The 27998-nt window shown below is 62.6% G+C and overlaps 9 protein-coding genes across 9 annotated transcripts; 3 read left to right on the top strand and 6 right to left on the bottom strand.

Moving 5' to 3' along the window:
* Positions 1-12: 12 nt before the first annotated feature.
* On the top strand, positions 13-324 carry JDV02_009894 (uncharacterized protein; the record flags this gene model as incomplete). The annotated part of the gene is made up of 1 exon (XM_047991588.1): positions 13-324. The coding sequence occupies one exon, from the start codon at positions 13-15 to the stop codon at positions 322-324; it is 312 nt and encodes a 103-aa protein (XP_047847600.1).
* A 753-nt stretch (positions 325-1077) lies between these two features.
* Positions 1078-3390, bottom strand: JDV02_009893 (uncharacterized protein; the record flags this gene model as incomplete). Its single annotated transcript, XM_047991587.1, has 1 exon — positions 1078-3390. The coding sequence occupies one exon, from the start codon at positions 3388-3390 to the stop codon at positions 1078-1080; it is 2313 nt and encodes a 770-aa protein (XP_047847599.1).
* Positions 3391-3840: 450 nt separating this feature from the next.
* Positions 3841-6814, bottom strand: VPS34 (Phosphatidylinositol 3-kinase; the record flags this gene model as incomplete). The annotated part of the gene is made up of 4 exons (XM_047991586.1): positions 3841-6364; positions 6437-6538; positions 6599-6685; positions 6738-6814. 4 exons carry the CDS (start codon positions 6812-6814, stop codon positions 3841-3843), a joined length of 2790 nt encoding a protein of 929 aa, XP_047847598.1.
* A 434-nt stretch (positions 6815-7248) lies between these two features.
* Positions 7249-9233, bottom strand: JDV02_009891 (uncharacterized protein). Its single transcript, XM_047991585.1, has 2 exons — positions 8308-9233; positions 7249-8218 (listed from the first exon to the last, which is right to left on the bottom strand). Exons 1-2 carry the CDS (start codon positions 9017-9019, stop codon positions 7512-7514), a joined length of 1419 nt encoding a protein of 472 aa, XP_047847597.1. The 5' UTR covers positions 9020-9233; the 3' UTR covers positions 7249-7511.
* Positions 9234-10203: 970 nt separating this feature from the next.
* JDV02_009890 (uncharacterized protein) lies at positions 10204-12903 on the bottom strand (the record flags this gene model as incomplete). The annotated part of the gene is made up of 1 exon (XM_047991584.1): positions 10204-12903. The coding sequence occupies one exon, from the start codon at positions 12901-12903 to the stop codon at positions 10372-10374; it is 2532 nt and encodes an 843-aa protein (XP_047847596.1). The 3' UTR covers positions 10204-10371.
* Positions 11924-14936, bottom strand: JDV02_009889 (uncharacterized protein). The gene is made up of 3 exons (XM_047991583.1): positions 13603-14936; positions 12962-13555; positions 11924-12895 (listed from the first exon to the last, which is right to left on the bottom strand). Exons 1-2 carry the CDS (start codon positions 14747-14749, stop codon positions 13365-13367), a joined length of 1338 nt encoding a protein of 445 aa, XP_047847595.1. The 5' UTR covers positions 14750-14936; the 3' UTR covers positions 11924-12895; positions 12962-13364.
* A 3931-nt stretch (positions 14937-18867) lies between these two features.
* Positions 18868-19771, top strand: JDV02_009888 (uncharacterized protein; the record flags this gene model as incomplete). Its single annotated transcript, XM_047991582.1, has 3 exons — positions 18868-18949; positions 19045-19569; positions 19656-19771. The coding sequence occupies 3 exons, from the start codon at positions 18868-18870 to the stop codon at positions 19769-19771; spliced, it is 723 nt and encodes a 240-aa protein (XP_047847594.1).
* Positions 19772-19954: 183 nt separating this feature from the next.
* On the bottom strand, positions 19955-21300 carry VMA11 (v-type proton ATPase 16 kDa proteolipid subunit 2). The gene is made up of 6 exons (XM_047991581.1): positions 21180-21300; positions 21079-21109; positions 20919-21001; positions 20742-20854; positions 20499-20669; positions 19955-20445 (listed from the first exon to the last, which is right to left on the bottom strand). The coding sequence occupies exons 1-6, from the start codon at positions 21222-21224 to the stop codon at positions 20403-20405; spliced, it is 486 nt and encodes a 161-aa protein (XP_047847593.1). The 5' UTR covers positions 21225-21300; the 3' UTR covers positions 19955-20402.
* A 1190-nt stretch (positions 21301-22490) lies between these two features.
* Positions 22491-27917, top strand: ROM2 (RHO1 GDP-GTP exchange protein 2). The gene is made up of 4 exons (XM_047991580.1): positions 22491-23288; positions 23421-26249; positions 26307-27154; positions 27216-27917. Exons 2-4 carry the CDS (start codon positions 23429-23431, stop codon positions 27351-27353), a joined length of 3807 nt encoding a protein of 1268 aa, XP_047847592.1. The 5' UTR covers positions 22491-23288; positions 23421-23428; the 3' UTR covers positions 27354-27917.
* Positions 27918-27998: the final 81 nt, after the last annotated feature.

Below are 27998 nucleotides of genomic sequence, written 5' to 3'. Positions count from 1 at the left end.
TTAGATATTTTAATGAACTCCAGTGTAATAGCCGCCACCCCAGTACCCAGTCCGGCGATAATCAAGACCCTCCTCATAACATACAAGGAAGCCCAAGACCGCAAGAAACCGGTCGATGGAACCGCGCAGCCGGCCAAGATGAGGCCCTACATAGTCAAGGTCAACAAATCAGGCCGCCAGACCATGTCACCGACCAACAAATACCAACAACCACCACCTCCTCCTCGTCAGTCCACGTACGGCACCGTAATCAGCCACCGCAGGCTAAAAAAGATGATCCACCCGGGGTCCAAGCCCAGCACCGCCCAGATGAGCACCGGGTAAAACAGCAGGCACAGCTCGTAGTCTGTAAAGTCGTCGCACATGTCGTGATGTAGAGCAAGCGTGTCGTCTGACTGCCTGGCGCGAGTCGTAGTTGCCCCTGGGTGACGAAGGGGAATTGTAGTAGTAGTGGTGGTGGTGGTGATGATGATGATAGTGATGATGTCCCTGGCGGCGCGGTGCAACGCAGTGCCGAAGAGAGAGCGACAGATAGAGCGAGAGCGAGAGAGAGTATGTGTGAGAGACTGTGTGAGAGAGAAAGAGAGAGCGAGAAAGAGTGTGCGTGATAAAAAGAGAGAAAGAAGGAAACAGGTATGTAACAGTATGTATGGTTGTCCTGATAGACGTGCGTGCGAGCATGCGAACATGCGAACATGCGAACGTGCGTGCGTACGTGCGTGAGTGAGTGTGCGTGTATGTCTGCCAATGGCAATGGCAGTGTTGGTAATGATGCGTTGCTTATATCTTTGTCGTCGTCGTCGTCGTCGTCGTCAACTTCAGGGAGGGGCCAGAGAGAAGGACGAGGCGGCGGCCTTTGATGTGTGACCTGTTTGTCTCTGGATCAAAACCCGCGATGGATAAAAGCCTCAGAGATTGTGCCTGTCGCTCGACCGCCGGCGGAGGATGGCAGAGTTGAAACAATGTCCAGCGGAGGACAGGCTCTTCCTCCTGCTGCTGCTGCCGTGGGCGGTGCGCGGATAGAGTGCGAGTGTGCAGCGCCCTCGCTCGTCCTGCTCGTCATGGCCGTGCGGCTCCTCAAATGATCACCAAAGGGCCCCCCACTCCGTGGCCCTCCTCCTCCTCCTCCTCCTCATCGTCGGCGTCATTGCCCTCCTCGTCATGGTCGCCGGCGAGGGCCCAACTGCCCTCAAGATCCTCATCGCTCTCCGTCCAGTCTTCACCCCCGCTGTAACCATAATAACCATCCACGTCCTCGCCTGACGCATCCTCTTCCTCTTGCTCATCTTCCTCTTCATCCTCATCCTCATCTTCCTCCTCCCACTTGCCGCCAGCGCCCTCGCACTGCCATCTCCACCATCTGTCCTCCTCGCTCTCGTCGTCCTCGCTTTCCTCCAACGCCTCCCCGGCGGGCGGCCGCTGCCCCGCGATCCATCCCGTCCCCGCGCCGTCGGGCCCCATCTTCTCCACGTGCTCCAGCCATGCGTGCACCGCCTCGTTGACGCGCCGCGGTAGGCACATGGGCGGGCGCGGAACCGGCTGCGCCTGCTTGTTCTCGAGCTTGGGCTCGATCTCGTCGTCGTACGGCAGGTCCCCGACCTCGTGGTGGCAGCCCACATAGCCGTCCCAGCGCGCAGACATGTACCCCGAAGACTGCGTCTCCGCCTCCCAAGACACCTGATTGTGGTGGTAGTTCTGGTGATCGTCATCATTGCCGTGGTCGTCCTGGTTGGCGTCGTTGGCGTTGAGCATCCCGTGTCCCGTCGCGTGGTTGCCCATCAGCTCCGCCAGCGGGTTGGTCTCCCAGGGGAAGTTACCGTGCTGTAAACGGAAACGTAGAATGTTGTCCTTCCACACGGCATCGATCACGTAACGGGTTTCCATGTCTTCACCTGCGAAGCATAGCATGTACGTCTTCGAGCCGAAGCGAGACTCCACCCGCACCTGCTGTAGGTCGATGAGCTCTCCGTCGATGATCCTCGCGAGCGGGACGGCCGGCCACTCTTTGGCAGTGATGACGGCCCGGCATTGCGCGCTGTTGGGCGCAAACGCCTCGGGCTTGCCGTCATCGCCCCTGAAGAAGAGCGCGATCGGCACCCCGGCCTCGGACAGCACCACCCGATACAGCAGCCTCGATGCGTGCGCGAGGGCCCTTTTGCGAATCGCCTGCACCTCCTGCGGCTCGTGCCGGGGCGGTACGCGGCCGGCCAGGTAGATGTCGCGGGCGACGATCAAGGCCGCCTCGACAGGGTGGACGCGATGCAGCAGCGGCGCGCTGAGGAACGTGCCGACCCGCTGGTACTCGTGGATGCGCGAGTGCGTGTCCTCGAGGACGCGCATGATGCGCGCAAACGGCCACGGCAGAGCGCGCCCGGCGTACATCCTCACCTGGTACGAGTACTTGGCCACCTTGAGCAGCATCCGGTTCCAGCGGCGAGACGGGGCCTGCAGCAACGCTTCGTCCGTGAGGTGGTGCCCTTCCCCGACGGCGTCCCGCCACGTCTCGAACTGCCACCGCTCCCGCGTCACCTCGCCGAGGATGGTGCACACGTACGGCATGAGCGAGCTCCACTGCGACATGGCCCGGTCCGAGTCGCACATGGAGAGCGGCAGGTACCGCGCGCGCAGGTTGTCCCACTCCAGCCGCGACAGCTGGTCCAGCACCCGCCAGTACGTCTGCTCCCGCCGGGCCTTGGTGATGACCCTCCTGGCCGCCATCATGAGCGTGTAGACACTCCAGCTGCCGTTCTCCAGGTCCGGTGAGCGGACATTGGTGCGAAACTTCCGGCAGTCCCGGAGCAGTGCCCGCAGCGCGGCCGTCGTCTCCGGCGTGAAGGCGCGGCGCTGGACGCCCCAGGCGAGGCACGTCTCCGCGTCCAAGTACACCCCGGCCGGATGCCGCCATGTGTATTGGTAGCTGGGCTGCGCGTGGTAGGGGAACATCTTGAGGTAGGCCTCCGTGCCGGCCGAGCGATGGTCATCGGAGTCAGGCAAGTAGTAAAGCGTGGAGATGGGCCGGGGGATGTTGCGATGCGAGGACCAAGTTGTTGTCCTCTTGGCCGCGCCGTCGGCGGGCCGCTGCTGGGGCAGCAGTCTTCTCGGAGAGGACCGCGGCATGCAGCCTCCCAGGGGAGGGGGGAAATAGAGGCAGCTCATGGCGAGGAAGCTGCGCACAGTACGTGAGGGACAGGAAAGGGGGTTCGTCTGAGGAAGATGGCGGGGGGGCGAGACAACTTTGCAAATTGTCGTATGAAAAGAAGACTCTTCTGAATCGAAACAGCTTGTAGAGTTCTCTAGCAGATGACGAGAGCAGGTTGTCGGGTGTCGTGTCGGGGATGTCAGATGCAGTGTAAGGTGCAAGTTGAGGGACAGGGAGAGAATGCCAGGCATTTTCGCTTATATGCCATCCATCCAGCCGCTAGGACCTTGTCAACACAACACGCTCCATCTCTCATTGTTTATTTTCGGGGAGACTGCACGTTGTGAAGTCGAGCGACGCAACAGAGTTGGAGCTTGGTGCGTCTTGATAAGGGGTTGGCTTTGCACTAGGAGATGGCGTTGACGGACGGCGCAAGACGGGGGGCGGCTCTGGTCAGGCGTCCCAGCCAAACAACATGGCAGAGCCCCCTAGCACAGTGTCTTGTGTCATAGAGCGCCTCAAGTCGCTCTGCTCGGCGGCACGACAGTTGGCGAAGCGCGAAAAGGCAATGAGTAGGGCAAAGTATAACTTGGCACGGCTGGAGTCCAAGCAGGGCGGTCTCTTGAGTTGCATTTCAAGTGCTGTGCTATTCTTGGCGCGACGGTCGTGTCTATAGAGAAAATACCCGCGGTCGGCCGCCCTCAGGCCCGGAGCGCCTGCGCCCACTCGTGGAGCTTGTCGATGACGACGGGCGCAAAGGCCGTGAGCGTGCCGTCGATGACGTTGCCAAAGTACACAATGGCCTCCTCCTCGCTGAGCTCCAGGTGGAACCGCTCGCGCACCTTCATGACGGCCTTGTCCGGCTCGAGACGTATGTCGGGGATGTTAGCGTGCACCATGAGGCTAAAGAGGTTGAGGATCAGGTTGGACGACTTGCGCAGGGCCGTGTAGGCCATGAAGCAGTGCTGCCTGAACTTTTGGTAGTGCTCCGAGTTGACGCCCCCCATGCACTCGACCATCTCCTTGGACAGCTTCATGACGGGCGCAAAGGGCTTGGGGTCGCGGCCCAGGATAAAGCCGAAGTCGGCGTGGAAAAAGTGGCCGTCGGGCGCGAGCAGGAGGTTGTCGAGGTGGCGGTCGCCGACGCCGAGGATGTAGGTAATGACGCAATAGCCCGCGCACGACTTGACGTACGTATCGAGCGTCTCCTGGCGCACGCCCAGCGGCTGGCGGTCGTCGGGGTTGTGGTGGCGCAGGTACGCCAGGGCCGGGTTGGCCTTGAACTTGTTGACGATGCTCGAGAGGCTCTGCGACTGCACGAACTGGGACGCGCCGGCCGTCGTGCTCGTCGCGAGAATCTTGTACGGGGAAAGCTTCAGGTCCAGGTTCTCCTTCTGCAGGAGCTGATCCATGAGGGTGATGATTTGTATCACGAGCTGGTCCTGCCTCAGGTCGTCGCCCAGCTTGTATATGATGGGATAGGTGCTCCCGCCGACCGTCTTGAAGGTGCACTTGATGGGGTTCAGGGACGACTTGAAGACCATGACCTGGTCGGGCACGACGCCCGTGACCTTGACCGACGGGTCCAGCGGGAACGGCAGCGGCGGGTCGATGGCGACGAGCTCGTTCTTGGGGTCCGCGAGGAAGCCCTTGACCCGGTCCACTTTTTTGGCAATGGACTCGTTGGAGAGCTTGACCTCGGCGGCGATCTTGGCCAGGATGGCCATCATCTCGGCCTGCCGGAGGAGCGTCTTGCGGTCCTCGGCGCCGCCGGGCTGGACGACGAGCTCGGCCATGAAGTCGTACGCGACCTTGCGGTAGACGTTTCGGTTGTCCACGCCCTGCTCGGGGCTGTGGTCGTCGCACTCGACCATCAGGTACCAGTAAAAGTAGTTGCCGAGCTTGAAGTTGGCCGCGGCGCGCTGGATCAGGAAGCGCGCGAGCGACGAGTCGTGGGTGCCCTCGTGGTCGGCGTCGGCGGAGATGTGCTCGTACTTGAGGGCCTGCACCAGCTGCAGCAGGTACAGGAGCAGCTCCTCGTCGTCGGCCTTGCGCAGGCGGTCCACGGCGTATGAGCGCACGGCGGGGTTGTCAAACGACGGGCCGAGCAGCTCGAGGGCGTCGTCGACGTCAATCTCGGTCCAGCGGCCGAGGACCTGGATCGCCTGCTTGGACTCGCTCTGGTCGCTCCAGTTGACCGACTTGACGAACTTGGTCAGCGCCCTCTTGTCGCGGGTCAGGTGATACCTAAATTTCCAGACCAGATCCGCTTCTTCGGGCGACAGGACGTGCGTGGGCGAGTACGCCATGATGACGTTGAGCTCGTCGCGGACCTTGGCGTTGGGCTTGAGGTCCTTGTCCAGGATGCCGTGGCGGTGGGAGCTTCGGAAGAGCCGGCGGTGCTTGGCCTCGGCCGGGTTGTCCCGCTGGCCGACCTCGGGGTCGTACACCTTGACGAGGCGGGAGCCAAAGCCGTCGGAGCTCTCGCCCAGGGCGTTGATGCCCGGGCCGAACTGGACCTGGGGCTGGTGCTGAGCGAGGTTACCCTGCGACAGGGAGAGCGACTGCAACGATGATATCGGTGGCGGATCGTACTCGTGGTCGGCAAAGACGACGGGGAAATCGAAGCGCGGCAGCTCGACGTTGAGCAAGAAGGTCGAGGTGCCGGCGCGGCCGTCGTCGACGGTGTCGTCGTCGTCGACGGTGTCGTCGTCGTCGTCGTCGTCGCCAGAGCCCGCATTGTTACCGTCGCCGTTGAGCGCGCGCTGGCGCTGAAGCATCTTCATGGACGACTTGGCCGCCTGCAGCCCGCGCTTCTCGAAGCTGCGAAAGACCATCTGGTCGAGCCAGTCGACGCGCGGGATCTCGCCCATCTCGTGCTTCTTGAAGAGCTTCTCCATCCTGTCGAGCTCCTCGGCGTCCTTGTCGAGGACGGCCGCGTCGCCGCCCTGAGACCCCGGGCGCCTCCGAGCCGAAACGAGGGCTGGCGTGCGAGAGCTGTCGGTGCCGTCGGCGTGCTTGTGCCGGTGCACGAGGCACTTTTGGCGGCCCTTTTGGACCTGGTTCTCCGCGTCAAACATGGGTAGGGTGGTGCCGCCAAAGGGGATGGCGTGGTCGGAGGCGTGCTTGCCGCCCGTGGGCGACAGGTCCCATATCGTGATGGCCAGGCGGGCGTTGGCCGGCAGTTGTCTGTACGATATGGGCAATTCAAGCCATTCGTTCCATCTGCTACGCGGTCAGCATGGTACGAAACTTGACGGTTGGTGCCAAGGCAGCGCTGGGCAGGGCACGACGTACTTTCTCTCCGATCGAAACGCCTTGTACGCTGTCTGTACCGGGACGGTGAGCGGCTTGGATCCCGCCCAGACCTGGACGGTCACGAAGAGATCGGAGTGCGGGCTGGACGGTCAGCATTCTGCCGAGGCCGAGTCGCGATGGGCCACGTCGAGGGCGGCTCACCTCGTGTTTGATCCAACATGTCGCAGATCGGGTCGGTCGAGCAGCGTAGAGTACTTGACGGGCGGCTCGTCTCCCTCGAGGTTCATTCTAGACGCGGCAAGTCAGCGACGCCGTGGAATTGGAGCCGAGGGCACCGTACATGCGAACGCTTATGGGGTGGTCGACATCCTTGGAGCCCGCAAAGGAGAAGGGGTCCATCCTCCCGTAGTCGGTCATGGTGACGGCGGCGGCGGCGGCGGCGGAGCGAGCCTCATGTCATTCTGGGAGACGTAGAGGCGAGGCGCACGCGAAGTCGTCACAAAGGGCGGGTGCTGGTGAGGGCGGGGGGTGGTGAGGGCAGGTGATGGAGGGGACTGCGAGCTGTCCCAATGGACGCTGGTGATGGCGGTGCGGGCAGTTGACTTGATGGATGCATGGAGGCAAGTTCGAGAGGTGATGCGCTGGCGCCTGGCGGAGCTGCAGCTGGAGCTGTGCCCAGGAGCCTCCATTGCAGTTGACCCCTCCAGTGGATCACCCACCGGCTCATCAGTGGAGGTGAGGTGCCCAGGCAGCCAGCAGCTGGAGCTGGAGCTGGAGCTGGGGTTGGTTGGAGGAGCTTGTCGGTAGGTAGCTTCTGCAGCACAGCGCACGGCAAGACCTCGACGCACATCCTGCGAGGCTGATGCGGTCGCCAAAAGCAAGTCTATAAAGTGGTATTATAACTATCACCTCACTCGTGATTATTTTCCGGGCTCAATCGTCCCCGCGAGTACAAATTGAAACGCAACAACGGACCCTCTCGCCAACTCCGGCCCGCCCCCCCGCCAGTGGTATCTCTCGCAGCAGCACAACCCAAAACGTAGACACAGCACAATACAGTGACACACCACACAAGATCAGTCGAAACACAACGAGATCAACGACAACGACAGCATCACTTCTTGCCCTCAATGTGCCACTTGAAAACGTTGACAAACACCTCCTTGCCGTCGCCCTCGAGGGTGTCGCCGTGGCACGGGACGACCGTGTCAAAGTCCCAGGCGGCGATGCGCTTGACGCTCTCCGTCAGGCTCGCGCGGTCCTTGGACAGATACCAGTTGGCGCGGCGGACCCAGGTGGGCTCCTCGCCCTTCTTGCCCTGGGCGCCGAGGAAGATGCGCTCGACGAGGCCGCCGCCGCTCTTGTTGCGCTCGGCCTCGGGCACGCGGCTGTACTGCTCGGTGGCGGGCAGGTTGAAGAGCAGGTCGGCCTCGACGAGGACGCGGTCGGGCCGGTAGAGGAAGACGAGCTCCAGGTTGGGGTGGCCGTCGACGTACTCGTAGTCAAAGTCGACGTCAAAGTCGGCCCCGATGCGCGTCTCCCGCTTGTTGGCCTTTGTGAAGACGACGTCGAAGCGCTCCGTCCCGATCTTGGCGTCGCCGCCCGCCGCCGCCGCCTTGTCGCGCTTCTCCTGCAGGCCCTCGACGCCCACCAGCTTGGCCCCCGGGTACGCCTTGGACCACTCGGAGATGAAGATGTGGTGCTCAAAGTCGAGCGCGACAATGTACGCCACCTGCCCGCCCATCTCCGCCACCTTGGCCTTGACGTCGTCGGTCAGCGCCGTGGGCGAGAAGACGGCCAGCGCGCCCGAGCTGAGCTTGACTGTGTGGGACAACTGTCAGTGAAAAAGGAAGACACTTTGCAAGGATGACGACGACGACAATGACGACGACGATGGCAATGACACGTACCGACAGTCCCTCGACCGCCAATCTTAATCTTGCCAAAGCGCAGAAACGGCACCGAAAACGTGGCCACGTTGGGCGTCACGTTCCGGATGACCATGACGTCGGCCGGGTTGGACGGGATGAGCTCGGCCGACATGGTAGCTGGCGTCGACGATGACACGAGTGGTGTTGTTGCTGCTGCTGCTGCTGCTGCTAGGGCGACTCCGAAAAGAACCACAACCCGGGAGCTATGTTTCCGCCGTGGTCTGGATGGCCGATGCGGCTCGAGCTGAAAATGTCTAGACAAAGTAAAGCGACGATGTTGTTTTTGCTGCTGTTGCAATTGTCGGGATAGCTGCTTCTGCTGTCGCGCGACTCCCGCCGCCGCGGCAGCAGGCACAGAGTTTATAGCAAACGCCGCGCTATCGATGACGCAAAGGGCCCGGGGCACACCTAGCAGTAGCGGCCGCCGGCGTCTCATCGACGACGACAAAGACACGGGCGACGACGACGACGCGCCGCGCTCTCCCCCCGGCCGTCTGTCGCCGATGCCGCCGCCGCCGCCGTCGCCTCCTCCTCCTCCGCGTCGGCCGGTGGTGGCCCAGCTCCAGCCACGAGCACCACCACAGCCATGGAGACGACAGCGGCTCCAATGCCCCGGCCGCAGCGGAGGAGGGCCTGTTCGCATGACAAATGCTGTGACGAGGCTGCGCGGGCCCGGGGTGTGTGGAATCATCCTGTCCCCGAGGTGGTGTGCGTGCGTGTGTGTGTGTAAGTGGGTATCAAAAGCTACGACTACTTCAAACGTGGCATATCACTAACGACGCTCCATTTGCCGAGGAAATGGATGAGCGAACTTCCCGCGTCGGGAGTGATTGAAAACGCCGCCCGTCTTCCAACAGGCGGAACCCACGCCTTTCTCGGAGGCCCGGACCAATTCGCACGAAAATGGGCCACGGGCGTGCTCCAGACTCCAGAGAAGGCGAGAGATAAGCACAGGCCAATTCAAATGCCCCCCCATTCCGTCCGCGGGGGCTGTAGTCTGTCCATGACATCAGCAACTCAAATCATAAAATAAAATCCCAGAGCACGCCTGCAGGGGGGAGGGGGGGGGGGGGATCCAAGTGGGTGGGACGACAAGCCACGAGGCGCATCACCACCACCGCCACTCGCCTGCAAGCCACCGCGCATGGCCGCCAACATCGATCCACCAACTGGGCTGAGGATGGCTTTTCGGCTCCGGCGGGGCCATGGATTGCTGGGCCGGGCTGGCTTCTTGCTGCTGCTGCTGCCGCCGCCGCCTTGCCGACAAACCGGGCTGCCCTCGATGACCATCACGCCTCGAGTCCCGAGCCTCGGCGCAGCCGCCACCAGGGAGTCCTGGACAATATCCTCCATCATTGGAAATGCCATCCATGTCCGTCCAAACGAAATCCACCTATAAAGCACCTCGGGCTCCACTTCCTCCGGCCCCGGCCGCCGCGCCCCCGGAGGACGCACAGCATAGTAGAACCTTGAACCTCAAATCTCAGGTAAGCGGAGGGATTGCCCTGACGATCCCGCCCGCCGTGGACCCGCTCCCCGAGATTCAAGGGTCTCCAGTCCGGCCGTCTTTTCAGCAGGCTTGTCCGGCTACTAGTTACATCGTACTTCGTACCTCGTGCGTGCCTGATGCCGTCTTTGGGGCTGTGAGCTTCCATGGATGGAACTGTATATAGTAACTACTACATGCATGCTTGCAGGGCAGCAGCCAGCATGATTCCATATTGCCCATGTTCCGACGCAATTTGGTACTGATGGCACCCGACAGCGACGCAAATGCGGCAACCGCGTGCGTAGGGATACGATGATGCACGCTCTACCAATAGCACCCCATTCATCGGCGAAGGGGAGGGGGACATGACCGGCCGTCGGAACAGAGCAGTATATTGTTGTACGTACGAAGCAGCACTAGAGGGTGACGGCCTCCACCCGGAAGCCCTTCACAATGTACGTCAGAAATTGAGGCGCCCAGCCACGCCGCTCGCTCACACCAGCAAGGCCCAAACGCCAAGGAAAAAACTCCAAAATCCCATCTATCAGACAACGTCAACGCCTCCTCCCTGCAAACCGTGAAAAGCACAAGCGGGACCACCAAGGGGAAGGTCGCGCGGGAGCCCTGGCGCCCCACGCCGTCAGCCCGAACCTGGCCGCCAGATACCACCCGCCGCCGCCCACGGCGACAACGAGCACCGCAACGACGATGCCCCGGCCAGCCCACCCGAGCCTGCGATACGGCTTCACCATCTGTGCCCAGAGCCCTCTCGCAGCTCGCCAGACGGGGGCCCCTACCCCCTTCATGGCCCACCAGACGCGGACGCCCACCCCTCCGGACACCCACCAGACGCCTTTGTAGAACCACTTCTCGCCCACGACCCACGACGCGCAGCGGCAGATGAGGTTTCGCAGCCACTCGATGTTGAGGGCGAGCTCGATCGTCCAGTCCCACGTCAACACCAGCCCCAGCCCGAGGAACCGGAGCCGAGCGAGCCACAGTGTCGGGTCCAGGCCGACCATGGCCAGCAGCGTCGTCGGGTCCTTGGCGCTGCCGCGCATCTGGCCGGCCAGGTACGACCGCGTCTGGTTGTTGGCCTGGTGCCACATGCGCTGCTGCGCGAGGCACTCCAAGTAGGCGTGCAAGGACATGAGCAAGAGCAGGTGCCGCGTCACCCGCAGCATCGTGTCCGGCGCCGGGGGCGTGGGCATCCTCCGTATCGTCCGGACGGACTTGCTCACCCCGAGCGCGCCCTGGTCGACGGTTCCAGCCGGCCGGCCGCCTGCCGGGTTCTTTGACTTGTTCAACCCGAGCGCGTTCGAGTCGAGAGTTCCCGGCCGGCCTGCTGGTTGCGAGTTCGGCTTTGGATCCTTGGGCGGCGGCGGCGGCGGCGGCGGTCCCGTGCGGGACGCCGTCGCCCCGCGCCGGAACAGCCTGTCCTTGAGGGATCCGCAGGCGAAGCAGATCCACAGCCAGAGGAAGACGATGACCTCGCGCCATGCCGCCAACTCTCCAGAGAGCCACGACGAGTAGCTCTCCGGCTCCACGTGGCGCCTCATGCACGGCACTTGCTGCTGCACACTTCCGTACGCCTGTGACGCATGAGTCACCGTGTCCGCCACTGTCTTCTGTAACGTATCCAGGAACCCGGCACCCGTCTTCTTCTTGTCGTTGGGCACGCTCTGCTGCTGCGTGTCCTTGGCCGAAGTCCCAGGGACCAACGTCAAAGGGGGCGGCGGCGGCTTGCGGCCCCCCGCTGCCGGGGTCGTGGCGTCCTTCTTTGACCCCCAGAGCTGGAACGTGTTCTTGGGCATCGACGGCGTTCGGGGTGAACCCATGTTGGGTGTAGCCTTCGACTTGGTAGTGCCGTCCTTGTCACCAGCCCGCGATGTGCTCCCGAAGATGCCGCCGAACCCGCCCTTCTTCATGCCATCCGCCCCGTCCTTGGTCCCGTCGAGCTTTTGGCGAAGCTTGGTGTTCTCCTCCTTGAGGCCGTCTGCCGTCTTCTGGTGTTCGGTTGCCTTTTGCTTCCACATCTCGACCTGCTTTTCGAGAGCGGCGGTGTTGGTCGTGGCGCCACCTCCTCCCGCCAGGCCGGTGCTGGTCACCTTGTCCTTGCCCTGCTGCTGCCGCTTCTCGTCCGGCGCCCCTGCTTCTCCATCAGCCTTGTGCGTAGCCTGGCCTCCGAATCCGAACCACGAGCTGCCGAGCCCTCCCTTCTTCTGCAGTGCCTCCTTGTCGCCCTTGTCGTTCGAGCTGGCGCCCAGCTGCTTCTGAAGGGTCAGTAGGCTGTCGTCCTTGTTCTTGAGCTCCGCCTTGAGCTTGGTGTTCTCCTCGACGAGCTTCGCCTTCTCCTGCGACAGACCCTTCAGCTGCCCGTCCGCGCTCGCACGCAGGTGCTTGGCGGCAGCGTCGTGGTTCACCGCCACCATCTTGCCGAGCGTTTCTTGCTGACCCGCAATCTTCTTGAGCATGTCTCGAGTCTCGCGACAGCCGCGGCTGCTGCACTTGGGCTGCGAGGCAAGCATCTTCGATACGCCGTCGCCGCCCGCCATGGTGCAGTGAGCCTGAACGATCTTGGTCATGGGGACGATGGTCTTGAGGAGGGCTTCCCGGCTGACGTGCTCATTGTCGGCGTTGATGGGCCCTTGAAGGAGCCTGTTGCACTCCGTGATGATTTTTTCCTGCTCCTTCGGGTTGAGGTAGTCTGTTTGGTCGATTAGGTCGTCGTGCAGAGCGGTCTGCCCCTTGACAGGTGCCTTTACTGGTGGTTGATTTGTGGGCTGGGCGCCTTTAGCACCGCGGTTGAGAGGGTCGCGCGAGTCCACCGTTTGACCCGAGGCCTGGCCAAAGGGAGTCGCTCGATCACCGCCGGCGGGTGTTCCATGCTGCCCCTTGACTGGTATTCCCGAGGATGGTTGATTCTTGGGCTGCGCGGCTTTGGCACCGTGGTCGAGAAGATCGCGAGGGTCTGCCATCTGACCCGGTGCCCGGCTAAGGGGAGTCGCTCGATCCCCGCCAACGGCTGGTCCATCCTTGCGTCCGGCCGCCGCCTTGTTGCGGGCCACTTCTTTGGCCCTGTTCATGTTGGTGGCTCTGTCCGTATCCTCAATCTCGACAATACACACGTGGTAGATCGCTTACAAGGTGCTTAATGTCCAATGTTGAGGGGGAGAACGCCGGGTCAGTCCAGAGCGGTCGAGGGGAGGGCTCCATCCCCCTTCATTTGTAGAATTCATACCACCGGCCTGGTCGCGGGACCGGTCTTTGTTGAAGCTAGGAAGCTCTGTTCCGCCTCTGTTCCCTTCTCTTGCAAGCGTCTCTTTCAAGTCGACGGCGTACCAGGCCGCCTGGTGGCTCGCGTCACGCACAACGGGGGCTGAACACTTCGCAGGACGTAGCACGGCCGACAAAGCCGCGGCCCAAAACGGGAACCCATCAAGAAGAGCAGGCTGTAATTCATCATGGTATCAATCGTCGTACAAAAGTCTAAAGGTGTCTGTCGCGGCCCGGCTTACTCGACCAAGACGTCAACTGCTTTCACAAATCAGCTGTACCAGCCCCGTGCGCCGGGGCCACCTTGCGCTGCTTCTCTCCGGTGCTCAATCATAGGTTCCTTCAAATCGAACACTTCTATAATCTCTCGCCACGTCTTCATGTCCATCGACAGCACCGCCTGCTGCTTGGCCGCACCGTGACGCACGGCCCCTTCGTCGTCTGCCTCCCTGTCAACGGGCGCTGTCAAAGTTAGCGGCGTCACGGTCATGTACGGCCGGCGGACTCACCGAGAGCTGGTAGATCAGACTCGTCAAAGGCAATCTCGACCCTCCCATCGCGAATGAGGAAGCTGACGTAAAACATGTTTTCCACGGTTTGCGCAAAGGACTTGGGGTTGACGACGAAGCGCAAGAGGTCGATGCCACCCGTGCTTCGCAGGCCATGCTCGTGCATGATCCTCGTCTTCTCCTCGTCTTCCATATCGTCGTCTAGTAGTTCCATGACCGTCTCCTGCGCGTCGGCCTGGATCTTCTGCAGCTGCTGCAGGATCTTTCCGCAGATGGCCGTCAGGTCGTTCTCCTTCTTTGCGAGATCATCGACGTTGAGCACCTCGGGCCGCGTTTCCGTCAGGTTGTTTGGCCGGAATGGGGCAGTTCTCTTGGTGATCTTGCGCGCCTTCTTCTCCACGGAGAGGGGCCCGAGCAGGAAGCCGGGCAACGCAGGCCGTCGAATGTGCGGCAAGCAGGCGAAGCGGCCGAGGTGAGGCCAGTTCATCATGTCGCCCTCGTCGCCGATATCGTCGTCATCGTCCTCGTAGCCTCCGCGTCGCCGGCGATGCCGCTGCGTGCTAGACAGCTCGGGCGCATTATCGTCGGATATGCCACCGCCACGACGCATGTACGAGATGCACTTGGAGACAAACTCGTCGACGTCGAGCCCTTGCGAAAGGCTGCCTTGTGTCAGGCGCAGCGTCTTGCGGTACGAGAGATCTGTCGTGGTGACGAGCAGTCGCGAGTCGATGGTAGCCTCGGTCGTCTGCTTCAGCTTCTTGGACAGCGCGTCGGCCTGGAGGATGGTGTCGTGCAGGCCCCTCGAGTCCTTGCTGAGGAATTCTTCGCCGTGCTCGGTTATCTGGCGGAGCATGTCCCTGTACTCCTTTTGTACCCTGCGCCGCTCCTCGACGGGCTGGTCGGGGTCGTAGACGTCGTCGGAGGCCTCGCCATCGCTCTCGTCTGGCGGTGCCGTTCTCTGTCGGTGGTTTGCTGCTCCGTTGGTGTTGTTGCCGCGCTTTCGCTTGCTTCCGGAGACGGACCGCGCCTCGGATCGCTGCCGGACTGCCAGGCCCTGGCGAGCAGGTGATTGCGAGGGTGAGGGCGAGGACGACGTGGCGGAGTCGTCGTCCTCATCGGGAGAGGACTGAACGCGGGTCGGCATCGCGGCCCGGGCCCGACTTCAGACTGTGGAGCGCGTGCTGGTGGTCCTGTCGCGGGCGGTCTGTTGCATGCAACTTCCGTGAAATAAATCTGCGCTCGCGAACGACGATGCCGGGCGTTGATTAGCAGGAGGGTCCGGGTCGCGCCGTGATCAGGTCGATGTGGTTGACGCGACGAGTCAACGTGGGTGCCGCCACTCGTGGGGAAAGTGGCGCCCCGCGTCGCATCCTGGACGTCCTCCCACCGCGTGCACGCGAGACTCACAGCCACATTCATCACCTTACCCTGGAGCTTCACTTCAATTTCATTTTGCCAGTCGGCGGAACGACGGGCTGCTGGCAGCCGTTGGTTCTCATCGTCTGCATTCATGTGGCATTCATGTGGCATCCCTGGGGCTCAAGTCAGGGCTCTATGTACATTTCCCCCTCCGTCGCCCTCAAGCGCGCTGGGCAGGGTCAATCTTATGCAGTTGTTGGTGTGGTAATGATCGTCTCTGCCTTGTGCATGGTGACAAGAGACCACGACGTCGCATTTGACAATGGTTCCGCCCCTCCGGCCCGAGCCCGATCCAGGGCGCTGCATGTGTCTATCTGCATATTGACAGGAAGGGTTGATACGTGTACCTTGCTGTGTCATGTAAAGTCCAGCAGCGCTGGGCGGTGTGGCCTGTTGTCGGCGGGAAGAACGCGTCCGTAAAGCCTGCGGGGTGTAAGTGGCAGACAAGCCGTCACTCACAACGTGTCATGAGACAAGAACCCCCGAGCTGGCAGGTGGTTCGCGTCTCGGGTGTCCAGCAGACCAACTAACTGCCTTGGTCTCCAGACGGCGACGACAGCCTGGCTTGAACCCGAATCGAGCACACCAGCTTGTGACCATCTCAGATGCAGCTGCGGGCAACTTCGCGGCCGCAGCTCCGGGGCCCCGACATCTCGGACCACCCTGCGCCCTTGTCGTCGACCGAGCAAGGTTAGAAAAAAGCATATCCACGAGTTTGCTTCGTGGCGCCTGCCCACGTTGGAGGCCAAGCATCGCGGCTGCTGCAGGTCTCAGCCCGTAGCGGAGGCCTGGACAAGGACATGAGCGATGAGCGGTTTTGTTGCTCCGGCGGATGCGACTCCATTTCCTCCTGGTTGAGGGTGCCGTGCCAGACGCTCAGCACGGCGCCGAGACAGGCACCGACTGCGCGGGCCCTGCGTTGGACTGCCACATGAGGTATGGGTCGTCTTCTGCTGCAACAGTCTCACGAGCTCGACAGAGTGAAGGGCTGGCGCATCCACGGCGAGATGGTGTCGTCCAGACAAGAGATTCCGTCAGCCACTTGGGCAAAACTGCATGCCCTGAGCCGAGCCCCTGACCCGGCGGACTACTGCACGTCGGGTCCGCCACGCCTCTGTTTGACGAGACAACAGGCGTGTGTAACTAGTTAGTGGATGGGTTGGGGCGAGGCACGCGAACAAATGCCCACCCGAAAGACCGCGGCGTGCAGTGCCAAGAGACCAGACTGCGCGGGCACCGCCCTGGCGCCACGACTCGTTTGAAGTGAGCGAGCTCCATTGCCTCTGGCAAATTTGCGGTCAGGACGGCGTGAGATGCTGTGCTCGCCGCTCTCCGCGCCTCGATGACAGACATCTCGATTGACTCGGCTTGGACTACATCATGGACCAGGCAACCGGAGCCAGCACAGACGCCAAAACAAGGCACGCCACGGTGGGTGGAGAAAGCTCCATCGTTTGCCGTTTCTGCGGACTGGTTGAGAAGGCCGTATCGCCTGGACTACTGGGAACGCGTGAGGTCCTCTGTGTGAGCAGATGGACCGTAACGCTGCGGCCCCCACCCGGGCAATCGAGATAGAGGGCCCGCCGGTCGGCGTCCGGGAGGCGGGAGGCTCGGGTTTGCTGCTGCGCCCGTGGCGGTTGCGCGGTCGCGCGAAAATGATACGAGGTCGAGGCGAGTCGACGAGTTGTCGGTTGGAGTGTCGAGCGTTGTGTCTGTTTGCTTGGGTTGGGTTGCAACGAACACAGCCAAGTCGGCGTCTTGCAGGCAGGCTTGCATGCAACGCGCACCTCTACTGCCATCACCGACGTTGATGTTGCTGCGATGCTGCCGCGACGCCGTTGCTGACGACGTGCAAATGAACTGCACAGAGTGCATCGTACAGTTTAATGGATGCTGTGCTGTAGCGAATCGGGTCGTGGTGAACGCGGCAAGTGCCGTCTGGGCAGCTCTTGCCCGCCGAACTCGCCGCCCATGCCGCAGGATTTACGCTCTCATATCTCACTCAAGGCAGGCGCACAGTGGGCTGTGCCTGCTGGTGTTGGTGATGATATGCCCCGTAAGACTTCTTGCAACAGCATGAGTCCGTCGTTGCTTTGGCATCCCCCTTGGCAGCAGCGTGTTTCCCCTCTTCAACAGCGGAGACGGCTCCCACCTCTATCGCGCACCCGCGCAACTATCCTTCCAACCACCACAGTGTCAGCTGTCGCGCTTTGCTCAGCCGCTGACGGTGGCCGTCAGAGGCCAGCGGGAAGCCCAGCAGCGGATGGTGACCACACGATCACGCCGGGCGCCAAAGCCAGCCGTTTGGGGCGCGCGCGTCGACTTCCTGTTCCCGCAGCGGCGCCTCGTCACTCCACCCCCGCGGGGCCGGCCCCCCCTCCCTAAGAGGTGTGCAAGAGGCAACCAGTGGGAGGGGCGGAAGCAGTGCAAGGACACCCACACAACACCTGGCAAGCGCAGTCGGTGCTGGTGCTACACGCGTCCGGCCAGCTTTGTGTTCGCAGGTGTCGCGCCTCCACCACGCCATGGCGCGTCGAGCGCCGGCCTAAGCGGCTTCGGAGCAGGCAAAGTAAATGGAGCGAGAAAATGGCGAGAGCGAGGTGAAATCGTGGTGCGACGCTGCCCGCCGGGGCCACAGCACGCATGGGCCACTGGGGCAGATGAGGCGGGCAGTCTGCAGGAGTCTGATGGACCCATGCATCCGTTTCCCAGGCCATTCCATGATAGCGGTTTACCCCGCCATCCCGCAACGCCGTGTAAGTGCCCCCCCCTCAAAATGGCGCGCCTGGTCCGCTCCTCTGCGCTTCTACTAATGGAAATAGACAGACAGATACGTACATGGACACAACAGGACGCATGCTCTGCGCCGCCACCCGACCTCACCTGCCCGGGCCAGCCCAGACCAGCCCAGTCCAGCCATGAAGCTCCCTCCATCTGGCACCCCCCCTCCCCGCCGAGCTGCTAACGGAGGCAGGCAAGCAGGGCACCTTGTTAGCTTCGCAGCCGCAAGGTACCTTGCCTGGCGTTGCTCCGCCCCTGCCAAAAGAGTCTCAGCGGTGCATGCTGTGCATGACGACGAGTTGTCCGTCCCCAGCCGACCACTCTGTCCCGCCGTCGCCTAGCATCCACCGGCCGAGGGAGGCAACCCTGTCCGGTTTGGGATATAAGCGGGCGCCGCCCACGGATGGTAGACGGGCTGGTTATGCGTACGAATGACGTTTCTCTCCTTCTGCTCCCTCGTCCCGTCGACCTCAGGTTGAGCCGTTTCCCTTGCTCCCCCGTGGCCTCGCTTCGTCTGCGAGCCTCTACCCCATCGACGCCCGTCGCACCAACCGTAAAGCGGGTTCTTGTCTGGATAGACTGCGTCGTCGGCGCGGCCCGCCTCCTGATCCCCGCCTCGTGCGACCTCACGTGTGCTCTCGCTCCCTCGCCTCATCAAGCAACGCCTGGCTAGTTCGCGGCTCTCAGTACGGCAAGCGGACCTGGACGACGTCCTGAGCTTGCTTCTTATCGTGCTGTGTCCACCTTGCAAGGGACAACCCTTCTCATCTCTGTACAACGGCCTGATCTGTGGTGCCAGTGTTTGGACCCACGCCACGGAGGTCGCATCATCCGAGCACGCTCTTCGCGTTGGCTTCGACCCTCTGGCCGTCCGTGACAGACTTGTCGACCGCGTACACGTACCACTTGTCCGTGTCCTGGGTCTGACCATACTCTTTGCCCGCGTCTTCGGCCGGTTTTGTCATCTACATAAGCACGTGCGCCAGAACCGATGCTTGGCCCGTTCGTCACTCCTCTCTGCCCGACCTCGACTCTCAGCTCGCTCAAACCCGCTGGCCCATCATGACGGGAGCTATTTCAACGCCTCGCTACAGCCGCGATGACTTTGAGACGGCGTCGATCCGGTCTGCCGCCCCTTCATATGGTGAGTTCTGCAGCGCCCTCGGCGTGTTGACGCCCGACGCACGCTCCATCCTCCGGCGTGACCGCCGGGCAGCATCCGGCTGATACCCGTGATAGTCTCCGAGGCTCCATCGTACCACTCGACGGCCCAGTACTCAGACTCGGCGCCGCCGTACGCTCCTCGCGCGGCAGCCCCGTCCGCAGCAAGTGCGGCCGTCCGGAGCGAGTCTTCCGCTCCGCGGCCCCGGACCGTAGGCCTCCCACCCATCCCTCCGCTCGCTCCCCAGAGCGCCGTCTCGCTTCCGAACTTCCGCATCCCCACCTGGTCTGCAAACAACGCGCCCGCTGCGCGCCACTATCGCAACGTCGCCGAGCGCCGCATCACCGATGGCCGCTATCTGAGTGACAGCCCGGCCGCCAGGCGCTACAGCGGCGCCATCGGCAGCGACCGCACGCTCGACCACCAGGCCAGCGCGCAGACGACCGGCATGCAGACGACCAGCACGCACGAGGTCCGCCCCCTGGAGGATCCCTACCTGGTGGGAGAGGTGGCCGCCGCCCAGGCTCGGCGGGAGCGTCTCGCCCGTGAGTCGGGCGATGATGTTCTCTTGCGAGAGGACCGGCAGTGGGACTGGCTCCTAGGTTCGTCAAGCCCGGACTCCCTGTCTTTTCCCCGTTCCCCCCACCCTCGGAGCTGAGCTGACCGTGTGTCGTGTTTCGGGTAATAGCCCAGATGAAGAGCTGGGACGAGCGCGAGCGGAGCTGGGCCAAGTTTCGCCGTGAGCTCGACAACACGCAGCGCAAGAAGCTGCTCCACCGCATCGGTGGCCGTCTCCTCTCTTGAAAGAGAGTCGACGGCACCATCCAGTATTTCGCCCGGGGTGCACCCTCGCCCTGTTACTGCACTGACCGACCACATCCACATCTCTCACGAACGCATGACCGCATCTGACCGGCGCAACTTGTCTAGACTGGACTCCTTCAGGGTGCACACTTTACATCACTCCACCGGGGGCCACGGAGTTTTGCTCGTATTTGGCTCTTCTCGTCTCTCATTCGATATGGGTCTGGTGGGGGAAACGCAACGCATCTCTGCTCGATGTGCGGTATATAGTCCTTGACAAACGCGCTCCAGAGGACGCGCAATATAGGGCCGCTGCTTTGGCTTGAAGCAAAACTGCATACCCTACCACGTAGAGTGATGGGCCACGACGTGCCGTGCGGCGTGGAAGCGCGTGACAAAAGACATTCATGTACCTGCGCAAGACAGTGCAGCTTCGCTCCCATCGCGCGCCCCGCCTCAGCTCTACCCTGCCGCCGTAAATATACACGTTCCATAACGCCATGCCCCATGCAGCTTGTAAGAAATTGCTTGCCCTTGCCGCCCGGGTACGAAAGGCCAGTGCTCTGCGCTCCAATAGTACTCTGTACACGTCTCGATCTGGTTTCGGATGTCATGTATTCCCGCGCGGCGTTCAGCCCTTGGCGCGCGTGTTGAGGAGCAGGGCGACGATGAGGCTATCAGGCTTGTCAGAGCGCGCGGCGTTACGAGGTTTGTTTGAGCGTCTTACCCGTAGAGACCCAGGACCTCGCCGAAAATGAGGATCAGCACCATGCCGACAAAGATCCTCGACTGCTCCATGTATGCGCGGACGCCGTTCTCGCCGACGATGCCGATGCAGTAGCCGGCCGCGAGGCCGGTCATTCCCACCGAAATGCCGCATGCGAGATGCAGGAAGCCTCTGCCGCGTAATGTCAGAACCAAACCTCACAGATACGCGCCAAGGGGTATATGTTGACGAGTCGAAACGTACGAGAAGAGCGAATAGCTTTCCTTGTCCGGGGGGTTCAAGTCCTGGGCGATGAGGACGGAGATGACGAGCGAGTACACGGCGATGATACCGGACATGACGACGGGGATCAGGCACTGCGACATGTTAGACGGAATTGCTCGGCGCGAGGCGGTATTCGGAGGTGGAAGGCGCATTTACCTTCATGATGAGGTCGGGCCGGAAGGTTCCCACACCTGCGATGCCAATGCCCGACTTGGCGGTCCCGTAGGCAGCTCCAATGCCTGCGAAAGTGACGGTTAGAAGCCCGGACCAAACTAGGGGCGATATACGGTGCGCGGGGGACGAGCCGGGGACGTACAGCCAAAGACCATGGCGGCGGCGATGCCGGCCTGGGAGGAGGACGAGCCGCGTTAGCAACGATGGAGCACCGAGGGTGCGTGACATCGGGCGGGGCCTTACCATCCCGATGAAGGGGGCGAACTTGGGTGAGAGCTCAGACTCCATGATGGCGACGGCGGAGTGTGCGCTGGGCGTCAGCGTCGGCAGTCCGGAGGGGGGTTGTTGACTTGGGGTTCGTGAGGTCGAGGAACGGAGCTTGGAGCCGCGAAGCTGGTCGCCCAGGCGGGTGAGCGAGCTGGCGTCATGGCAGCCAATCACGGGGGCGGCAGGCGGCCGCCTGATCCAGCACGTGACTCGGCACCCTCGTCGCTCGCTCGCTCGCTGATGAGGTGAGGGGAGCCGTTTGGAGGCGGCGCCGACTAGTAATCACAAGTACCCCCGTACCTCGAGGTTTGTTTTAGTAGCAGCCTCGCAGGCTCTCCAAAGGGCCAACGGGTACTTCCAGGGCGCCTTTGGGGAGGCGCCCTAAGTTGACCGATGGGTAGGTTAGGTTTAGGCGCAATGCCTTTGTTGCATTCGGGGCAAACGGCCAAAGAAAGGGTCTTCCGTCCCTGGCATTGTGTGCTCCTCGGTTTTTTCGTGTTTGTGCGTTCTCGCCCTTCCTGCCCAGGGGCGGCGGGAGCGCGTGCATGCCTCGGCGGCGCGCGCGGGTGGCTCGAAATACGAATACGCGCACCGCCATGGGCACCTGCGCGTTGGGAGTGGTACGCATGTATGTATGTACGAAGTAACTTACGTAGCAGCAGACACAACGACCGTCAACAAGGTGCGGGCGGGATGTGTGATGAGCTTGCAATTGCACTGTTCTGTCCGTGGGCTGAGCCAGGGCCGCCGGCCGCGGTTGGACGGGCGTGCGCTGGCTGGCCGCCCGCGCCAGGCGGAGATACGGTGCCGTCCGCGCCGCGCGCACCTCAACTTGTAGCCCCTGACAAAGGGCGTCGGACTGCCGCAGGCGCCGGCGTGTTCTAGGCTGGGCGGCCCTGACGATATGTATCATGAACTCGACGAATCGACCGCCGGCGGCTCGGCAGCCCAGAACATGCATGGAGTGGCTGGCGCGGCGCAGTGCAGCACCCGGCAAGACCACCTATACTGTACCGTGCCGTGACTTCCAGATTCCTGTGGGCAGGCGGCGCCACGGCTTTGGGTGGGTGAGGGATGGATGGATGGCAGCGCAGACAGCTGGTGGACCACCGCAACCACACACAAACCACCACCGCCCGTACCTTAGTCCACCACCACCACCACCACCACCACCCCCCGACCCTGACCGTAGCGCCCCAGTGCAGCGACCCAGACCCCCCCCCCTCTCGCCGGCTGGCCAGCCAGCCAGTGGAGTGGCAGGCGGCGTCCCAGTCGCTGCAACCTGCGCCTCAGCACAACGACACAAACGGCCAACTTGGGCATCGGGCAGAGCCAAGTTCGTTTTGAACGTGCAAACCCTCTCGATCCACTCGCTGCCTGTTTCCGCTCCCTCACACCTCACCTCACCTCACCTCACTTCAAACCTCCCTCCTTTTTTCGCAACAGCCACCCCGACGCCCGCCCGCCTTCCCTCGGCTCCGCGACGACCCTGACTGCCAATTGCCAGCTCCGCCCCGGCGGAACATTCCTGTGTCTCCGGAGGGTGCCATCGCCCGGGCACTGGACACCTTTTTCCTCGCCCCCCGTTTCTGCTGGCCAGGCCCTGCGACTCCGCTCCTGCGCTTCTTCCCCCCCCCCTCGATCGTCCACCCGAGCGTGCGAAGTGAGCCGGACGAGAATACCCTTGGGCTTGGGCAGGGACCACGACACGGCCTTGGCCTCTTCCTTGCCGCCGCTGCCGCCACCCCTTCTTACTGCCGCCACCGCTGCCGCTGCCGCTGCCGGCCGACGACGAAGCGCTGCCAACGACTGCCGCATCCGCCACCCTCTTTGGCCTCGTCTGCGTTCTTGTCGTTGTCGCCGCGGCCGCCACGTCCTGCGAAGCCACGCAAGCGAGGCGTCGCTGAGGCCCTGGCCGAGCACCCCTTGTCACACACGTTTTGCCGCACACGCAACAGACAAAACGCAGATCGAGCACGTCGACACCGGCGGCGGCGCTCCCCCGTCGAACGTCGACTGTCCGGCCATCCGGATAGCCGCGATTTTGGGCTCTTGACTGCTGGCGGCCCTCGAGGCTTGGCTACGGTTCGTTGCAACGCCCGCTCCCCCTTGCCTCGCTGGTTCGCCGGTGCCTGGTGTTCAACACTACTACTAGGCCGGCGCCACGCCTGCGTTTCGCGTGAGCACCGTGTCCCGGCTGACTGGAGCGCCTCGCAGCCCTCACAATGTCGGATTATCCCTATGATCCTCGAGCGGCTCCGCAGCGCCCACGCGGCTACCCCGAAGCGAACAACCATCAGCGAGATGCCGCCTTCTCCAATATCTTTGGCGCCGCTCCGCCCCCCGGCCGGTCCCAAACCATGACCTCGTCGAGCGCGTACCCGGGCATGATGGAACCGGGCAGAACTCAGACCATGTCATCGATGGCCGGCCCGGGCCAGCACCGCCCGCCGCCTCCCCGAGCGCCACCACAGGGCCCGCCGCAGGGCTATCATAATTATGGCGACCGCGATCCCATGGCGGGGAGGAGCCGGCCGGCAGACCACCCCAACGGCTATTATCCTTCCCAGCGCTCCGCCTCCGGGGGGCCGATGCCTTCTTCGCAGGCGCATTATATGCAACAACAACAGCAGCAGCATCAGCAGCAACAACAACAACAACACCACCCGCAGAACCGGCGACCCTACACAGGCCCCGGCAACCCGCCCCCGCGGTTTGAGTCTCGCGGCCCGCCTCCGCAGGCTGCCGGAGCAAGATATCAGCCGCAGCAGAGGCCGTACCCTGGGGGGCCCGGTCCCGCGCCGGCGCTGAACAACGACCCGTATCGCTCGCAGTCTCTCGCCTCGGCGCCGCGCCCAGCCATGTACCACCCGCCCCCGAGCTCGTATCAACAGCAGTCGCCCGCGAACCACTTCCGACACGCGCAGTATAGCCACCAGAATTCGGCCAGGACCACGGCCCAGGGCAGGGTCGTGCCGGAGAGGCACGAGGACCGCACCATGTCCATGACGGGGGGCTATCACCCGCAAGACAGAGACGCCCATCAGACAATGAGCGGCCGGGTCATTCCTAACCGTCGGGCTCCCGCTGAGCCGCCCATCTCCAACGGCTACCCGGCGCAGAATGGCTATCCGAGCGCGCCTGGCTCGCAGACGCGCACGACGAGCATGTCGTCCTCCACAGCCGGGCCCAACCATTCCAGGACCATGTCGATGGCGTCGAGCATCGCTCCGACGATAACGCCGTCCGAGTCGGATTCCTCGACCCTCGTCCAGCGTCCGTCGCGCAGCAAGTCCGTCGAGAGCGATCGCCCCGCCACGGCGACCAAGATCCGGCCGCCCCTCGTGTACCCGGCACTCCTCTCCAGGGTTGCAGAGTGCTTCCGCAGAAAGATCATCATCGGCGACCGAACGAAGAACGAGCTCACGTACAAGAACGCCTTCAGCGGCTCCGAGGCGGTGGACGTGCTGTCATACATCATCAGGACGACGGACCGGAACCTGGCGCTGCTCCTGGGCCGAGCGCTCGACGCGCAAAAGTTCTTCCACGACGTGACGTATGAGCACCGGCTGCGAGACTCGCAGTCGGAAATGTACCAGCTCAGGGAGACGCTGATGGACGAGCCCGAGGACAAGTCTCCCGTCAACGGCGTCTTCGTGTTGCTCTCGGAGTGCTACTCGCCGACCTGCACGCGCGACCAGCTCTGCTACTCCATCGCTTGCCCGCGCCGTCTGGAGCAGGTGTCCCGGCTCAACCTCAAGATGGGCCCCGGCCTGCGCAAGGAAGACTCGGCCAACGTCAACGACGACGAGGTCGACCAGACGGACGAGCAGAAGCTCTGGATCAACTCGGTGCCCAAGGAGATTGCCGACGCCGTCACCGAGCGGGAGAAGAAGAGGCAGGAGGTCATCTCGGAAATCTGCTACACCGAGAGAGACTTTGTCAAGGACCTCGAGTATCTTCGCGACTTCTGGATCCTGCCCCTGCGGTCCAAGGCGTCGCCGATCCCCCTGCAGCGCAGGGAGAGGGTTGTGAAGAACATCTTCAGCAACATTGTCGACCACCCCAGCATTCACACGGTCAGCTCGCGGTTCGCGACGTCGTTGACAGGCCGTCAGCAAAAGGATCCCATCGTGCACAACATTGGCGACATCTTCCTCGAGTTCGTGCCGCAGTTCGAGCCCTTCATCTACTACGGCTCGAGGCAGCTGGAAGGCAAGTTTGAGTTTGAGAACGAGCGGTCTAGCAACCCGGCGTTCACCAAGTTCGTGGACGAGATTGAGCGGCGCAAGGAGTCGAGGAAGCTGGAGCTCAACGGCTACCTCACCAAGCCCACGACGCGCCTGGCCCGCTACCCGCTGCTGCTCGAGAACGTGCTCAAGTACACCGAGGGCGACAACCCCGACAAGGAGGACATCCCCAAGGTGCTGACGGTGATCCGAGACCTGCTCGGCCGGGTCAACGCCGAGTCGGGCAAGGCCGAGAACAGGTTCAACCTGAAGCGGCTGCACGACCAGCTGCGGTTCCGGCCCAACGAGCGCGTCGACCTCAAGCTCACCGAGGAGGGCCGCGAGCTCGTGTTCAAGAGCCAGCTCAAGAAGTCGCCCACGGATCCGACGGAAATCACGGCGTTCCTGTTCGACCACGCCGTGCTCCTCGTGCGCATCAAGCAGACCGGCAAGACCGAAGAGATCAAGGCGTACCGCCGGCCCATTCCGCTCGAGCTCCTCTCCATCCGAGAGATGGACGAGGTCATCCCCGTCCAGGGCATCAAGCGGTCGTCGTCGAGCCTGATCCCGTCCATCAGGACCAACACGAGCGACGCCAAGAAGGGAGAGGGGTGGCCCATCACGTTCCGCCACTTAGGCAAGGCCGGCTACGAGCTGATGCTCTTCGCCGCCAACCAAGCCGCGCGCAAGAAGTGGCTCGAGTTCATCGACAACGCGCAGCAGCGCCTGCGGTCGCGCGCCGATTTCTTCAACACCACCGTCATCTCCAGCAACTTTTTCGTGGGCACCAACCAGATCAACTGTGTCACGCCGTTTGGTAAGTAACTTCCTCCCGAGACTGACGGCACGCTTCATCGCGCTGACCCCTGCCAAGACGGCGGGCGCAAGCTCCTGTTTGGCACCGACAACGGCATCTACCTCGCAGATCGCAAGAACCGCGAGCAGGTCCCGAGGAGAGTGCTGGAGACGACAAACGTGACGCAGATTGACATCCTGGAGGAGTACCAGCTGCTGCTCGTGCTGTCTAACAAGACGCTGCAGTCATACTCTCTCTCGGCCCTGAACCCAGACGAGCCGGCCCTCGCCAAGCGGCCGAAGAAGATCCAGAACCACTGCAGCTTCTTCAAGACGGGCATCTGCCTGGGCAGGCACCTCGTCTGCTGCGTCAAGTCGTCTGCGCTGTCGACCACCATCAAGGTGTTTGAGCCCAACGACGCCATGACCAAGGCCAAGAAGCAAAAGGGCCTGGGCAAGTTCATGGCCGGCGGCCAGGACGAGCTGCGGCCGTTCAAGGAATTCTACATCCCGACCGAGTCCTCTTCTGTGCATTTCCTCAAGTCTAAGCTGTGCGTGGCGTGCGCGAGAGGCTTCGAGGTGGTGTCGCTCGAGACCCTCGAGACGCAGTCGCTCTTGGATCAGGCAGACACGTCGCTCGACTTTGTGGCGCGCAAGGAGGGCGTCCGGCCCATCCACATAGAGCGTCTCAACGGCGAGTTCCTCCTCAACTACTCCGAGTTTTCGTTCTTTGTCAATAGGAACGGCTGGCGAGCCCGGCCAGAGTGGCGCATCGACTGGGAGGGCACGCCCCAGAGCTTCGCCCTCAGCTACCCCTGGATCCTGGCCTTTGAGCCCAACTTTATCGAGCTGCGCAACATTGAGAACGGCGCGGTCCACATCGTGCCGCATAAGAACATTCGCATGCTTCACAGCAGCACCCACGAGGTGAGTCGCGATGGTGCCCCCCGCCCCCGTCGACGTCGACGAGATGCTGACCCATGTGTAGATTTTGTTTGCATACGAGGACGAGCGAGGAGAAGACGTCGTCGAGGCCATTGACTTTTGGAAGAATACGCGAAAGTCAGAACTGCTCCCCGGCTCCCTGTCCTCTCCACACCTCAGCAATCCGTCGTCGCCACGGTAGCAGCCCACATCCTCTGCGTTAGGCCTCCCGCACTGAATAGACTAGAATTTTCCTTGCCAGGAAACTCTTTGCTGCATGGGCAGGGCATGTTTTGCGTTGCGCTCCATGTTTTTTCACGCCCCATTTCGCGTCCTCCGCATCTGCTGGAAGCCGCCCCTCATCGCCGACAGCGCGCGGGGCTCCAGCGGCCTACAGTTTTCGCATACGGCAAGCGGTCTTTGCAGCGAGGCGACAGAAGGGGTCACGGGATGCACTTTGGCATGCTTCGCCCGGGGGTGGAGGCAAGAGAGGCGAGGCGGGGTGTGTTGACTATGTAGGCAGCGTCGCGCACCGGCCGCGAACAGGCAGAAGGGAGGTTGGTTCGGTCCGCGACGGCCAGCCCTCTTCTTTTCATTTTCTTCTTCTTCTTCTTCCTCTTTTCGTTATCCTCTCTCGTCTTGCGGCAAAACCCATACCTCACTTTTTTTTCCGAGCCTGTGGCAAGGGGTGGTGGTCTTAATGTTCCTTTCTTGCGGTCCTCAGTGTGGGGGGGGATCCGCGTGAAGTTGGGGAAGGCGACGCAGGAGACGCCGAGGCCAGGGACGACGGAATGGCCGGCCTTGGCGGACTGACGAAGAAGGGAGGTGCGGGAGATGGGTTGAACCG

The sequence above is a fragment of the Purpureocillium takamizusanense genome, chromosome 10 (genome assembly GCF_022605165.1).
Source record: "Purpureocillium takamizusanense chromosome 10, complete sequence".
Taxonomy (NCBI): domain Eukaryota; kingdom Fungi; phylum Ascomycota; class Sordariomycetes; order Hypocreales; family Ophiocordycipitaceae; genus Purpureocillium; species Purpureocillium takamizusanense.
Note: the sequence above shows the minus strand (reverse complement) of the source record. Positions and strands in the feature narration are given on the sequence as shown.